Raw genomic sequence first — 17,081 nt, forward strand, 5'->3', positions numbered from 1 at the left:
CTAACCCACAATCTGCTGAGTGTCTACATCAGTTCTTAGGCATAGTCTGTGACAAGACAAAAGGAGCACAATAATCTCTTGTTATAAACTACAACAGATCCCACCTCACCCTCAGTCAGATCAGTTTCCTTCTGAGTAGCCTTTGGACCAACGTCTCCGTCCCTCGGCTTTGCTGCCTGGCAGCTGGCAGGAGGACTCCAGCTTGCTTTCTGGCCTCTTCCTTGGTGTGTTCGCCCAGGAGAGCTGCTCAGAGGAGCTGAATGGTTTTCTTCTGGAACTGAGAACAAAGTCTTTGTGTTCCTCCTGTACCAAAACCAAAAAAGGGGTTAGGTGCTTTAGGAAGACAGATGTCTGTTCATGTTGCTCCCAGCTGGCATCTTTCTGATGGCTGGGTTCTAAATAAATCCTTAACATAAATGCATTCAGGCACGACAGGGCATGGTTTTAAATAAATCTTACCAAAAGAATTCTGCATTTACGAACTAGTACCAGCAGAGGGCCCACACCACTAAATCAAAATCAATGTCACCCTAACAGTATTGGAACATGTATTATTAATCCCAGAAATATTCAAAATTCCTTCTGCATCCTTCCCTCAATATCATGGTTCTTTAAAAAAAAATCCAAACCACATGCACATATTTCTAATTGCTGCCTTCTGGCTTCCTAAGCATTTGAAAGATTATTCTCAGTGACTTGTTAAGCCCTTTCTCTGCCAAAAGCATTGTGACTTCCACAATAAAATCTTATTATTTTGAAGAGCAGATGGGAAAACAACTACCCAAATGAAGGATTTGGACTGTAGTTTCACTTGTGCAAGTTCTGCTGAACTCCAGTATTGTTTCCACCACAAAATAAGGGACCAAGATATTTCCTGGAGGTGGTGCTTAGAAAGAACTACCGTTCCGGCCATATAAATAAGTGTTCAAAGGTAACTAGTGCACAGGAAAAAATGGAAATAATTAGCCTGTTTACACATACCTATGGTGTATTATATAGAAATGCCATGGAAAAATTCAAGGAGGGAGAGAGATGGTGGAGAGACAGAAACAATCTTCTTGGCCCCATCTACACTGTCATATAATATGGTTTGAAACTGCCTTATATGGCAGTGTAGATGGGGCTTTTTTTTTGAGGTTTTCAAACAGACACTAGATGGCTATTTGTCAGGAGTGCTTTGAATGGTGTGCTTGCATATTAAAATGGTATTGGACTAGATGGCCCTTGTGGTCTCTTCAAGTTCAATGATTCTAGATTCCAATAACAGCTTGAAAAAAATACTTTTGGAGTTGTTGTTGTTGTTATTATTATTTCTATCCCACTTTATCTCTCTAAAAAGCAACTAAAAATAAAAGCAATACAATATATAATTTAACATCTAAAAAGCATACTCATTAAATAGAATTAAACATAGAAATATTAAAAACACAGAGTTAAAAGCAATAAAACAATTACACAAATATATTAAGATGTATAAAACACAGCACCCCCCTGATTTGATCTTAAAACCGTCAGACAACAGTCAGAACATCCCTGCCAGAATAGCCAATGCTTGGGGATTCTGGGAATTGCAGTTTAAAAGGTTTACCAAGCCTTACTTCTTGTTACAGCAATTTCTACTCACTATGAGAAACTGTATCTACTTATTTACCTGTACTATTCAATCAGAACAGAACAAATTGGAAAGGTGCACTTGTGCACGTGACAACAGGTTGGAACGGTTACTTTCTAATTATAGTTGCCAGAATCTGCCAGCCAGCATGGCCAGTAGTATGGTAATTGGAGGGTTTAGAAGTTACAGACACAAACAGTAGTTTCTGAAGTTCAGATATTCCTAATATCCCAAAGCACCCTCCCTAAAAATAATGTATCCACGTAACAACCAAAAAAATTGGAAGTTGAAATAAGAAGTTAAATGTTCAGTCATATTTTTCAAATGGGGTGCTCTGCAGGGACAAAAAAAGCTGTTGGGAGCCACAGCAATTGCACACTTCTGCACTCTAAATATACTAACCACATATGTAAGGCCGGGGGGGGGGGGGGGGCATCCACAGGTAAAGCATCTGCCCTTTACAGCATCCTGTCCTTTCGCTACAGTCTGGTAACAAGACAGGCATTTTCTTCTTTCCTTCCATTAACTGCAAGCCTTGCAGCCTGAAATCCATTGACTACAATGGGAAGAATTTACCCAGAATTTGAGTAGTGTCTGATTCTTTCCTAGGGCATGAAGGGTCTGAGATTATGTTGCCACAATTTCCACACTTGACCCCAGTGCCGCCGCGCCCCCCCCCCCCCCCCCAATTTGCCAATGTTTCCTTTACTTTTCTGGCAGAACACTGCTAGAGTTTTCAAAACAGACCAGGAGGCCTACAGAAGTTCAGATGTTATCTCATTAATGTATCTCCTTCTTTTCTGGCACTCTCAGAGAGAGTTTAGATTGCTCCTTACATGCATAATTAAGAAAACCAGCTTTACTGTTCACTTATTTCCAATGGGGGATAGATGGGGGAGGGGTGATGCCTGAGAGAGATTATGGCTTTTCCAAAGACACATGCTGACACTCCACAAAGTGCCATTTCTGTTTTCTGGTTTCTAACACCCCAAACCCAATTTCTAAGTGTAACCATTTCAAAACAACAGATTGCTATACACACTTACAGGTAATACTGGGCAACTCCAGGGAGAATCATCCACAGGCTCATTGGCACTACTTTTCTGGCTGTGCATCTCAGATGCACTCAAGCTACTTTTGGTCCTTCTACTGTCTAATTCTGGAGTGTTCCAAGAGTTTATACCAGCACTGGCCCTTCTGGAATTCTGCTCAATCGCATATAGGCGTGGGCCAGTCCCTTCTGATTTGGAAAGATCAGTAGATGACCTATATGGATCCCGAGGGGTCGCATTTTCATCAGCTTTGGTTGCAGAATCCTCCAAAGAGTGCAAACCTTGCCTTGTTCGCCACGCACTTCTCACTGTGACATGTTTAGCTTCAGATGAGTTTGGAGGGCCATGACTTTTCCAGTGAAGTGTGTCCACAGCTGATTCACTGTTCTTCTCAAGTAACTCAGAAGGTTTGATTGTAATGCTGCTTTTAGAGACTACTGTTCCCACCCTGCTTCTCAAAACGGGATCCCCATTTTGATCAGTCCCTGGTGACTTCAAAGACATATTGCTCTTGTTAATTGAGATCTCGTACGGTGTGTTGGCTGCTTTCCCTACTGTGGAAAGCTCATTTGGAATGACTCTACTATTGCTAGCGGAAACCTGCTGCTGGTCCTTTCTGGGTTCAGTTGTGCTGGTCCTTTGAGTAACTGGCTCAGACGGGTAAATAGTAATGCTGCTCGTCATTTTGTGTGACACGGTTTTAAAGACAGCGGGTTGCTTTTCAGAATTGGCTTCTGGCCCTGACCCAGAACCACCCATGATTTCCTTCATGTCTTTTTCCACAATGGCAGGCTTGATGACGGCTTGAGATCTCAAAGCTTCCCTTGGGCTGAACTGCCTTCTGGATTTCAACCCTGCTGCAGATGTTTTGGATGACCTTCTGAGTTCCTCTTCACCACAAGACCTTTTGTTATGCTCAAGGGGAGAGGTCCGAAAAGATCCCACCGAGCTTGTGAAGTCTCTAGAAACAGGTTCCTTCTTTGGCCCTAAATCAAATGTATTAAGAGCAACTGTGTCTTTACCTTTCTCTTCTGCAGTGCTAACTTTGGTTCTCGTAAACGATGATTTTAGGCCACTGTTGTTTGAATTTAGAGTAGAAGCCTGATCGGTCTTTTCTTTTTGAGGAACTGAATGACTCTGCAAGAGATCTTCCTGGCTTTTTGAAGAAAGCCAAGACTTTGCTAAAGGTAAGGGCTTTGTCACTTCCACTGGAGCATCTATAGACTCTCTTTCTTGGGGTTTAGACACCTTTACAGAGTCCTCTTCCAAGTGCTGTCTGCGAAATGAAACTGATGGTGTGTTTTCCATCTTTGAGCTGGTGGGCTCAGTATCTAACATTTCTGCAGAGAGATAATGCCGATAGGACAAAGCAGCTCCATTGGTTGGCCCACAATTAGTGCTTGAGATACGAGTCTCTGTCAGAAGAATGGATGATTCTGTGAGATGAGTCTTATTTCCCTTTTCAGGAGATGATACGGCATTTTCTGTTTTGCTCAGCGTGTCTTCAAGTTCATCAGATTTACAGTGATGAGTGTCGTTGAACATCTGGGATATTTTTTCGGCTTTACCTCTCAATGCACTTTCATTCTTGGGTTTTGAAGAAGACTTCCATGATTTGTGCTCCTGCGCTGCAGGTGGGTAACGGCTAAGCACAGATGGTTGCTCTCTAGATTTTTTGACTTCAGCAGGCGGTGTGCCACTCTCTCTCTGTGATGAAGTTGGTTTGTTTTCTATTTGTTTGCCATCCGTTGCTAAAGTGTCTAACAATGCTGAAGTACTAGACGCTTTGGCTGTTCTCCTGCTGTTCAGATTAGGACTTGTAACCCGTTTACTACCTTGGCCATAGCTCTCAGAATTAAATGAGTCTCGATTACGTATCCTCTCCCGCCTATGCTGAGGTGAAAGTTCTCGGGACTTTTGCTTTGAAACAGCTGATTCAGCAGCAACAGTTCGGTGTTTAGCTCTATCATGCTTAATTCGGCTAGGCAAGTTAATTTCTTCAATTTCTGCCTCGCCATTCTCAAGCTCTTTTTGCTTTTTCATCTGCGTTTTTATTTCTTCAAGTTGCCCTGTGAGCACCTTATTTTTATTCTGCTCACTTAAATAACTATCGTGCAGGTCATTATTTTTGGCTCTCAGGGTTTTAAGTTCTTCTTCTAAAGACTCAAAACATTTGATTTGAGTCTTCAATTTTTCAATTTCTTGATTTAAGTCTTTCACTTTGTTGTCTTCTTGGTTTTTATTCTTCTGGTTTTCTGATTTATTTCGAGTTTCATTTTCCATGAGTTTAAGGTAGTCCAAGCTGCCTTTTCTTCTTGTTTCTTTTGAGGACAGTGCAGATGTTGTCAAGTCAACTTCAATCCTCAAATCATTTCTCTCAAGAATACTATTAGAAGATCGCTCCAGCAGATTCGATGTGTTTCGCGTCTGATCTGCTCGGTTCAGTTTATTGTTTTGCTCTAACTTTTGCGTTAGCTCTTGAATTATCTTCTCATTCTGCTTCTCTTTTTCAGTGAAGTGTTTTCTTTCATTTACAAAAACAACAGCTAAAGATTTCAGTTTTTCCAGCTCACTCATCAAACTCTGCTCAGTTTTATCTAGTCTGTCTTCTGATTGTTCAAGTTCTTTTACCTTGGCCTTAAGAACTTCCAGTTCTGTTGAAATTTTCTTGGTCAGGTTTTTCTCCTCATTGAGGCTGAGGCAGAGCTGAGTGCAGTCGTTCTTACTCCGGCCAAAAGCATCCTCCAACTTCTCCAGCTCTGTCATTCGCTTCTGAAGCCGCTCAATTTCAGATTTCAGCTCCCGAGTGAGACTTTCTTCTTCCTCCAGCTTCTCCTTCATCAGTTGGCAAAGCTCCTCTGCCTTCCTGATCTCCTCATCCTTCCCTTCGATTTTCAGAACCCTCTTCCGCAGAGTTTCCACATCAGCTAGCATACTCGAGTTGCTACCCTCTGCCTGGATTACTTTGTCCTGCAACTCTAGTAGTTCATCCTCAGCTTTCTGGAGGTTTTTGGTAGCTTCCTCCAATTCATCAAGGCGGCGACTGAGGCTCTGAAGCTTGAAACGCAAATGACGATTTGAGGTCTCCTTATAAGCAGAATAATCTGCCATGTTTGCTGCTGTTGTTTTTGTCGCCTTTGGAGGGGTGAGGGCTTTTTAAAGGCTTTATTCTTCCTGTTGTTTCATTAATCTTGACGAAATGATGGCAGCTGAAATGAAAGAGCAGAAAGTGATTATAACGAAGGAGAAAAACTTCTGAGTATTTTCTTTTCAAGACTTGTGATTCAATCTGCTCTGACTGGTGGCAGTATACAAAGTCTCATCTCCTATAAAGCCACCCTTCCATATTCCAATTTTAGTATATGTGCTGCCAAAGTGAGCACCACTCCATATTTGAAGGTTTTGCACCGACAAATTCAACCAACGATGGATCTGACTATGCTCTCTCTATGTGGTTAGATTCTAATCACTGGACCATACTAAGTATTAGTAATGAGAAGTATCGTGAATTTCAACAATGCAGCGCTGGCCTGCAATTTCATGGTTTCTAGGCCTCTATTTCTTCCTTGAACACTCTACATTTTTCGCTACTTTTCTACACTTATGGCAATCAGTTAACTGTGGGAATGAGGGGCAGGCACTGGGGACAAGCAAAACAAGTTTTGATTTACACATCTGGAAATGCTACCTTCAAATTAATCAGAAATGACAGCTACTCCACCCATTTAAGCTATACACTGACTCACAGTGAGGTACCTCACTATGGTGAATGCTCCTACGTGACTTCAGTGGAAATGCACTTCGGCTTAAGCTGGTGACCTACAGTTATAATCCGTGACACTTTATTGCTATGGCTCTTCTCTGGAATGCCGTCTCTTGGTTTGCAGCATCACTCACAGCGGTTATAATTGGACTTCCTGGTGGCTTCCAAACCCCTCTAAGGTGAACAATGCCAGGCCTATGCAATTTAGGTTTAGGAGACACAGGGTGCATCTACACTGCAGAATTAATGGAGTTTGACACCATTAATTACCATGGCTCAAAGCTGTGGAATACTGGAATTGGTGCCTTTAGAAAGTCTTTAGTGTTCAGTGTCAAAGAGGGCTCACCAAACTACGATTTCCATGATTCCATATAATTCAGTCATGACAGTTAACGTGGTGTTAAACAACATTATTTTTACAGCATAGATGCACCTTCAGAATTGCTTCTACACATTCATTCAGGACTCCTTAGCTGAAGCAACAACATCGCATAAGACTGAAGCCAGATCTACACTTCCATATACATTTAATTTCTGAATCCAGATTATCTGTTTTGAACTGAATCATATGAGTCTACACTGCAAACCAAGAGACCGCATTCCAGAGAAGAACCATGACAATAAATCTAGTTCAAAGCAGATAATCTGGATTCAGAAAATCGATTATATGGTAGTGTAGATGGGGCCTCAGACGTATGGCAGTTGCTGTACTAAATGTGTGAGAACTGTACTATTGATACAACTGGTCTTGTTTGGCATCATTGGGATGCGTACCTATTGCTTGTCCATGAATTAACCCAACAGACACACAGAATTAGTTTTCTGAAACAAACGTCAGCTTCCTGAAACACGGACATTCAGGTCTAGTTTTGTTTGTTTGTTTTAAAGGCTGGCTTCTAGCCAGAGCCATAATTCCTATCCCTGAGGCAGGCCTCAGTTCTCTGACTCCTCCCATTCCCCACCCAGGAACTTTCACCAAGACATGTCAGGCTCTCTTTTAAGGGGAAACCTGCTGAAAGTCTACGTTTTTACTACATAGACTGCTATTGCTAAGCATCTAGTGCATTAAAAAATGAAGTATTATTCACTCTTAGGTAAAGATTTTCCCCTGACATTAAGTCTAGGTCATGTGGCTAGCATGACTGCATGGAACACTGTTACCTTCCCGCAAGAGCAGTACCTATTGATCTACTCACATCTGCATGTTTTCGAACTGCTAGGTTGGCAGAAGCTAGGGCTAACAGAGGGAGTTCATCCTGCTCCCCACTCTTAAGTTGTAGCAAAAGCCCCACAAATAAAAAAAGAGACAAGTATGTTAGTAACATGAGAACTATAGCAGGAAGAAAGTGAAAAAAACCCTTGTTTTTCTTTTTCACTGATAACACTAGAATCAGGAGTTATCCAATAAAATTGAATGGTGGAAGCTCCTGGACTGATTAAAAAGAAGTTCTTCTTTATATGGTGAACCTTTCAGCTATAGAATTTACTTCTGCAAGATGCAGAAACACCTGCCAGCGTGGAAGGTTTTGGGAGATGGGGTTGGGAGGTACTGTTTTACAATGGCTCCACTCATTCCTGGAGGGTCGGTCCCAGATGGTGTCACTGGGGGACGCCTGCTCGGCCCCGCAACCATTGTTTTGCGGGGTTCCGCAGGGGTCTGTACTGTCCCCCTTGTTGTTTAACATCTACATGAAGCTGCTGGGAGAGATCATCCGGAGTTTCGGGGTGAGGTGTCATCTGTATGCAGATGATGTCCAGCTCTTGTCACTCCTTCCCACCTGTCACTAAGGAGGCTGTCCAGGTCCTGAACCGGTGCTTGGCTGCTGTGTCAGACTGGATCAGGGCCAACAAATTGAAATTGAAGCCAGACAAGACAGAGGTCCTCCTGGTCAGTCGGAAGGCTGAACTGGGTATAGGGCGCAGGTTCGCAGTCTGGGGGTGATCCTAGACTCATCGCTGAGCCTGGAACCCCAGGTCTCAGCGGTGGCTAGGGAAGCCTTCGCACAGTTAAAACTTGTGCACCAGCTGCGACCGTACCTTGGGAAGCCGGACTTGGCCACAGTGGTCCACACTCTTGTTACATCCCGATTAGATTACTGCAATGTACTCTATGTGGCTTTTGAAGACTGTTTGGAAGCTTCAACTAGTCCAATGGGAGGCAGCCAGGTTATTAACTGGAGCGACGTACAGGGAGCGTACTACCCCCCATTACGTCAGCTCCACTGGCTGCCGATTAGCTACCGAGCACAATTCAAAGTGCTGGCATTAGCCTATAAAGCGCTAAACGATTCCGGCCCAGCTTATCTGTCCGAAGGTGTCTCCCGTTATGACCCACCACGTAATCTAAGATCTTCTGGGAAGGCCCTGCTCTCGGTCCCACCAGCCTCACTAGTGTGGTTGGCGGGGATGAGGGATAGGGCCTTTTCGGTGGTGGCCCCCCACCTATGGAACGCCCTCCCAACTGAAATTAGACAGGCTCCCTCCCTCCTGTCTTTCCGAAAAAGAACGAAAACATGGTTATGGGACCAGGCCTTTGAGCAAGAGTAGCAGCAGAAATGTGATATGACAACTGTATGACTCAATAACAGACCCCTTTCGGATTTGAAATGCGCCGTGAATGTATATTTATATGCATAATTATGTAGGTTTTTAATGTAGGTTCTTAATTTTAATGTAATTTTTTATTCAAATGGATTTTCAATTGTGATGTAATTTGTTTTTATGTATGTCTTTATATTGTAAGCCGCCCTGAGTCCCCTGATGGGTGAGAAGGGCAGGGTAGAAATGATGTAATAAATAATAATAATGATAAATAAATAAATAAGAGGATGACGAAGATTGGGCTATATGTTTCTTACAATTATCAGAGCAATACATCATGCAGGAACAGTTCCTGAAGTGAGGAGTACAAGAAGGATGCCGTTGTTACATCAAGCCCTGCTTGACCAATGTTGGGTTAGTTTAGGCTTCAGCATACTCCAGTATGGCTCCTTTGATTTCCTTAAAAAACATTTCCTTTCACAGGAAGCCTAGACTTAGGTGACGTTGACAGGGATCCAAAAGGACAACCAGAAGGAGCAGAGAACCTGCCTGAACTTGTTCCCTGCAACTAGATAATGTCCAAGACTGAGTCACTGGAGAGCACCAATCCTTGTTTTCAGCAAGGACATAAATGGTTTCTGGCTTGAGGCAAGATATATTTACAAAGTAAGCTGCTCTTCCTTAACTGGGGCAAGTTTATTTTCCATGAGCGAGAAGGCTTAGGTTTGCTTTCATATTTAGAAGATGCCCCCTTTAACCTCCATATGAAATCTTTCATCTAAATTTTCTTCAAATTTCCAATTTCCTTTTCAGCCCACATTAATGCCTCCCTTCCCAGAAGTAGCTCTATCTCAGGTATGGGCAAATTTCAGCTCTCCAGTTGTTTTGGACTCCAACTCCCACAATTCCTAACAGCTGGTAGATGTAGTTCCTGCAATGCAATTGTGCTAGTCTTCAAGGGAACTGATGCTGACAAATAATTCATCTCCAACTGAGGAGTGGATGGGTTCAGCCGTTACTTCTGGACTAAAAATTGTCATTACAACTTAAGTTCTCCTCATTCTTCCTTCCTTTTTGCTGCCCTGGAGACTAGGGCATTATGAAGAACCTCCTGACTGTAAAAGCTATTCAACAATGGAACTTTCTGCCTCGGAGTGCAGTAGAAGCTCCTTCCTTAGAGACTTTTAAATAGAGGCTGGATGGCCATCTGTTGGGACTGCTTTGATTATGCTTTTCCTGCATCAAAGAAGGGGGTTGGACTGGGTGGCCTATGCAGTCTCTTTCAACTCTAAAATTCTATGATTCCTTACTGCCCATTAAACTTTTGGCTATCTTCTGTTTTGAGAAGGGTTTAAAAGGTATAAAGCCCGTTGTAAATATTGTGGGGGTGCTTCCTAGACAGTCTTTTTTGTACTCAGTTTTCATTCAGTGTTATTTAACTTAGATTATTTTAGAATACCGTTTAAGTTTTAAAAAAATCACTTTTCTAGCTTCCCAGGGAAGTAGCAGCATCAATATAAAGTTATAATTACACCTAAATACAAACCAGAAATGCAACATATAAATTAACCAGGAAAGATAAAGCTATTAGTCAGCAATTCCAACTTGATCAAGAATACATATATCAAAATGTCTTGACTTGGTGTTGGAATGACACAGGTAAAGTGTGCCTCCCAATCCATTGTATTGTGAAAAGCCTATGGTCTTTTTCGGAAACTGCTTTACTGATAACAATTAGTAGACTACAACAAATTATTCAGGTTCAGGTTCTTGTTAACTGGTTCAATAATCCAGCCCAGGTCTAAGAGAAAGAAATAATTTGGTTCAGGCATAAATTGTTTGGCAAACTTTCTACAGAACATCTAAGTGGAGCTTGCAATCCACTGTTTGAGATTTCTGATTTACAGACCACCAGAAATTTGAACGTGCCCAGGAAAATATGTAAGAATAACTCGTATATCATTTATAAGCATTATCCGTAATTTACTAACAGGTTTTTAGGCAGCCCATATACAATACACTGAATGGTTTAATACAATGATTCCAAGGTCATTGTCTGCCTTAAGCTACAGAAAGGCAAAAATTAGACAAAACACACTCGCAGGGATATAAGAGTTAGGGGAGAATTCCTTGCCTCACATTAATGATCTCCATCTGTAAACCAATTTAACGGAATGTTCTAAAGTAAAATTATTGCTCTCAACAGGAGAAGCTAGACAAAAAGCACAGCCTAATCACATTGTTAATGGCAAGATAGAGGAAGGGAAAGAGGAAAGACCCCTTGCTTTATGTTCTTCTGTTCCCCTTTGGTATGTTTCACTTAGGTACCACATGTAACAACAAGTTCACAAAGGCATTTCATCAGATTTCTCTCTCTCTCTCTTCCTTTCAAGCTTGCTTTGCACACTCTGAAGAGAAAGGGGATGGGTGAACCAGGCATGAGCCAGCTGAAAAGTGCTGCAATGAGATCAGGTGACCTGCTTGCATTTCCAGAGTCTGCAGTCACCTCTGCTGAGAAAAATATCATTTCCCCCCTTTCCCTCTTCCTTTCCCATCAAATCACACAAGCTGCATGTGCTAGCATTCTTTGGCTTTTGGAAGACGATGTGTATTGAAAGCATAGCATTGTTTGCAGTGATGGATAAAAATGGTACCACGCCTTTTTTAAAAAGTGCAGACTGGTAAAAAGACACAGCAAACCTGCAGCACTGCAGCAAAAAAGGAAATCCGCTTTTCAGAATACTAAACCATGTTGCTGAATGCAGCAGACTACAGAAAACTAAGATAAAAGCATTCAGGAAACAGTAGTTAGCCAGCACTCAAGAAACCTTGGCAATATGTGTCTATTGGCACTGATGGGCAACGGGTGATGGCTGAAAGCCTACATGACCAGTAGTAGAGTGCATTAGCTATTGTGTCAAATCAAGATTGGAGAGGATGAAGTTCAAACACCCATAAAGCTATTTAGACAATTGCAGTCTTGGCCAATTGTTCCCTCTCAACCAAACTGATCACATTTATAAGAAGAAAACTAGGAAAAGATCCTAATTTTCTCCATTCTTGCTCCATCCCATTAGTAAGTTTCAACCAAGGTAAACTTGATTACAAACAAGGTTATTCATCTAAAGAGAAACAGTGTACCAGTCAAATAAAGGATTGAGAAAACAGAGTTCGATTTTTGTGAATTGGTTACCCCTAACAGATAGCCATCCATCACTGTTACATCACACTGTTGGTCCATGTTCAACCTGTTGTCCACAAAGACTCCAGGATATTTCTCACATGGACTGTTGAGCCAGGTATCACCCATTCTGTACCTTTGCATTTCATTTTTTCTGCTTAAGTGTAGTATCTTTCATTTGTTCTTTTTGAAATGTATTTTGTTAGTTTTGGCCCCGCTCTCTAATCTGTTAAGGTCGTTTTGAATTCTGATCCTGTCCTCTGGAGTATTAGCTCTTTCTCCTAGTTTGGTGTCATCTGAAAACTTGATAAGCATGCCCTCTAAACCTTCATCAAAGCCATAAATAAAGATGTTGGACAGTACTGGGCCCAGGACCCAATCCTGTGGCACCCCACTAGTCATTTCTTTCTAGTGGAATCCTGCAAACGCTGTAAAGGCCCTTGAAGTCTCAGCACTTTTACAATCTTAGAATTGCCAGGGTTCTTTAGAAAAAACATTAATGGTGAACCTGGTTTCAAAAAAATCTGATTATGTAACATATAGGTGCACCCTAAGGAGTTAATCACTTGGAGAAGGAATTTTTGCTCATTATATTTTTTTTTCTGCCTTTGACATCCTGCTGCTTATCAATACATAGTTTCTATTCTGTGCTTCCTCAGATGTAGGACTACAGTTCCCAGAATCCTGCACTGTTGAGCATACAAGCTGGTGCATCTGGGAGATGAAATCCAAAGGTTGAAAGTACTGACCTATATCACACCCAAAAAAAGCATTTCTGTGGAAGGGAGGCAAGATGGTAAAAACCAGAACCAAACTCAGAACCAGGCATCTCTGAGCAAAGATTAAGAGAAGAGCAGAGAATCTCCCTCTTCACTTTATGCCTTTGTTTTACTAAATATTAAGCTCTAGCTCATATATTGCCCCTTCTCCTCTTCCTTCATGGCCAGGAGGCAACTTCACTGCAGCCATCAGTGTGCTGTTACATATTGCTAGATCAGTCTCAAACAAATCAAAGTTTATTGTGAAGCTAACTTGTTGAAATACAGTTTGCTCTACATCATATCTAGTTCTGATGCTGTGGTAAAGCTAAACATAAAAACAGCTATAACTTCCAACAGCATGGGAGAAGGATCATAGAATTTGTGATGTCAAGGTTCATGGGAACTTTTCCAACTTGTGTACATTTTGCTAAATGATGGCTTAGTGTGATGAGTTAAACCAGATACAGAATGAATTCTCCTTGGGGTAGGGGAATCATACCAGTCACATTTTACTTCCCTTTTCTGCAAAACAAGAGGGAAAACCAAGCCTGCCTTGCTACTATACAATGGGCATATCATCTGTCCCAAATACTTGCATGTAAGTTTAAACAAATCATGAAATCCCCACACTCTCTTGAAGTAAAGGTAGGGAACATTCTGTTCTCAGAAGGAAACTAACAACCAGGAACTGAAAATGTTTCAAGAAAATATAATGCCCCTGTCCCATAACAGAAAACAGAAATATGGTGTTCTACCTTCTTCCCCGAATCTATATCTCTAAATTTGGAAATACTTCCCTGTCTACACTAAAATGTTAAACCGGCACTGGGAAGAGGCTGTGCAATCTAGCTCCAAAATCCCCTTAATTCCCGTAAAAAGGTTATAAAAGCCACATATTACCATACATTCATCAGTGGAAATCAGTGGGACTCCAAAGTGCTAACTGGTAATGGAGCCATACTATGTGTATGCATCAATTCATAATGATTTTCACAGAATTTCAATCAACATTAAATTAAGTGCAAGCAGTCAATACAGTAGTATGAGCAGATCTAGCATTTTGGACTATGGCTCCAACAAGTCCAAGACAAAAAAAAAAGCCAGTGATGAGGGATTTGGGGAATGATAGTCCAAACACACCAGCAGTAAAGTGAAAACAAATATAAAAATTGCCAGAGATACCCTTGCTACTATTTTTTTTACAGACAATGGTGTCTGGATAAAATTAAAGGAGTGAAAATAAGGTCTGCATAAATAAGTTCTCCATAAGGCTTAGCTTCCAGACCTTCCAGCTTGTTCCTTTGATTTGTGGGGCTAAATCAAAATATTTATCTTTAGCATTTGGAACTCTATATACATTAGAGTTGTTTCTATTGCAAACAAGGCAGGTCTTGTCCATTGATCCTTATGCAATTGGCCAATTATGTGAATTGGAGATTAGAAATACTGGGTTGCTAAAACTCTGTGTCAGTTGCCTATCTCAATGCAAAAATTAACTAAACACAGTAAATAAATCCATAATAACTGTTCAGCCCTTGGGTCATGAGAGACTCACTACTGATGCCAATTATGAGAAGCAAAAATACCAACAGCTCAAAGACTCACTTCACTACTCAATTCATTAATGGTATACTTGAAGCCCCAAAGCCAAATATTAATAATGAAGTCACTTGGTCCAACCTTTCTTAATCATCCTCAGCCCCAAGGGAACAGAGGAGTGAAATACAATCGGAGAGGAGTTAATAACTTAATAGCAGAGAATATCCTTTGCCTGCTGAAGGTCACAGGTTCAATCTCCGGAACCATCAAATAGGGTCGGGGAAAACCCCATGCCTGAAACCTCCAGAGACTTATGACAGTCACTACGAACAGCCTCCTCCAACTTGAAGCCCTTCAGAAATGTGGGAACACAGGCATCATCATCTCTTCAAAACATACTCTCATATTGTAGAGATCACTGATACAACATATACAAAATCTTCACACATACTCAAGAGCTTTATGTCTGACTACCCAAAAATAAATTTTGATGAGCTCCCGTGTTAAGTGCAAAGCTTGAAAAGTGATCATCTCAGCTGGGACTTTTTTGGGAATTGAAGCCCAAAAAGTAACTCTCCAAGATCTGGGCAAATATGAAAGTAAGTCTTTTTGAATTCAACAATACTTACTTTTCAGTAGACATATGAAGCATTTTTTTTTTAAAAAAGTGTCCCTCCATGATGGTATTTTGGCAGATGGTACACACCTTCCTTTTTTACAAGGGCCTTTAGACAGTCAAATCTGATTTAATAGCCAAATGAATTCAAGTTTTGCTTTCTGTTGCCACATCTATAGATTATACTTACAGGTTTTGATTTATCTTGTTGTGTTATGCTTGGTCGTCTTTAAAAATACTTAAGAATCTGGCTTTCCAGCCAGTCACTCACACTGCCTTTAAATAATTTCAAGATTATCTACTATTATAGAACAGATGGGGGGATTTATTCAAGCATGGCAATCCACAAAATTGTTTCATTACTCCCTCTCCTGCTATAAATGACTCCTTTTTTCATTGTTGCAAGGCATGGCCCTTCTATGATACTTCTTTACATTATGTGAGAAGTAGGCCAAATATGTAGAAGACCTCATTGTGAAATGTGTAACATAAGGAATATATAATACAAATTAGACCTGTGAAAATGTCGCAAGAGAGACTTCCTGTTCATTGTTCCACTCACTCCGCCATGACCGCCTCCACACTAATCCATTCCATTATTCCACTCTTCCTTCCTTTCCTCCCCAGTTTTCTGTGCCTTCTCTGCCACTAATAGTTAAGCAACATTCTATCACCTCTAAGTGTACCCACACATTTAGTGTGCCCATATTGCAGAATGCCCTTCCAACTAAGATCCCTGTGCCCCAATCCCATCTTTTTGTACTTCTGAAAAGCCTGGAATTCACCCAGGTCTTATGCTCCCTCTCTTCTGTGCCTGGGTGGTGCCATTTTGTCTGTACCCATCACACCCAGAAATCGGAAGAAGCAAAAATACTTGGAAAAGAGAATTTAAGTACACCCACCATTCCATAACAAAGTGCGTGGATTAACCTGGGCTTATCCAGCTACTCCCTCTCCTGCCACAACTGCACAGTTACACAGAAAACCCTTATTTGATCCTTTACTTTGGAAAGGCCCTTCAAATAGTTATGACAGCCATCCTAATTAAAGTGTCCTTTAGGTTCTAGCTTCCATCTTTCCTAGTCCTAAGAACAAAATTTTGTACACAACCAAAATATTGACCAACAGACACATATCCTCAACCATGCTATCACTAATCCTTTCATACTTCTGGTGTGTGATGGAGATCAGCTAAAGTATTCTTTTTTCCATTACCTCCCTAATCCACCAAGCATACTTGGGCTGCTTCTGGGCATTGTTTCACCCATTTTCCACTGATCTACCTGTCTCCATGTTGCGCCTGACAGCAATTGTGTTGGTAAATCCCAGGTATAACCAGTTGTTGTCAAGCATACGTCAAAGAAGGCAAAGAATTCAGCATGGCTGAATGTATAGAAACTGTTTCATGCACAAAATCACTGTAAAGGAATAGATTAATAAAATGACAATAATATAATGCTTGGTCAAAATTTCCCACCTGAGGGGACTAAAACTAGGGCATCTGCTGCTAAGATCACTGGTTGAATTAAAGCAGATTGGCAGGGGTTTCTGCCTCCTAGTGGCATCAAAATGACCTTTCCTCCTACATTTTTCTGCTGAGAGGGGGAAAATGAGTTGCAAACCTGGGTAGAATAATCAGAGCATTTCAGTTCCAATATTCAAAAAGAGTGGTCCTCATGCATAGGCATCAGGAGCTGGATAATAGAAAGGAAAGGGGTTTTGTCTCCTCTTGCTACTTACACTGGGCCTCTACAATAAGAATCCAGTTCCCTGGTAATTACATTTTACTTTAAGTCTCCAAATTTCTAGCATTGCAGTAATTTAAACTTTCAATCAAGCATTAAGAAATACAGTTCAGGGCAGCATTCAAAGAAAAGGAGCACATTACCAATGGAATGAGAATACAGCAAATATAAGAGACCTGGGTCTGAATGGTTTTCAATGTCTCATTCTTGAAAATGATAGAAAGGAATAAAAGAAAATTTCATAGGGGATTCTTATTTGTGAGAGGCAATA

The 17,081-nt window shown here is 41.1% G+C and overlaps 1 protein-coding gene across 3 annotated transcripts in view; it reads right to left on the bottom strand.

Annotated features, from left to right (window-relative positions):
- The window catches only part of luzp1 (leucine zipper protein 1), a 37,101-nt gene that overhangs the window by 8,267 nt on the left and 11,753 nt on the right, over nt 1–17,081 (bottom strand). For 2 of the 3 annotated variants that reach the window (XM_008117087.3, XM_008117086.3), the window contains exons 2-3: nt 2,659–5,873; nt 110–303 (exon numbers count right to left, since the gene is read on the bottom strand). In XM_008117087.3, coding sequence (XP_008115294.1) covers nt 121–303; nt 2,659–5,775 — 3,300 coding nt within the window. In that variant the 5' untranslated portion in view covers nt 5,776–5,873 and the 3' untranslated portion in view covers nt 110–120. Of the gene's footprint in view, nt 1–104; nt 304–2,658; nt 5,874–17,081 lie in introns of all 3 variants that reach the window. The other variant, XM_003224957.4, reaches the window with a different exon arrangement.

Source organism: Anolis carolinensis, unplaced genomic scaffold, assembly GCF_035594765.1.
Source record: "Anolis carolinensis isolate JA03-04 unplaced genomic scaffold, rAnoCar3.1.pri scaffold_10, whole genome shotgun sequence".
NCBI classification, from domain to species: domain Eukaryota; kingdom Metazoa; phylum Chordata; class Lepidosauria; order Squamata; family Dactyloidae; genus Anolis; species Anolis carolinensis.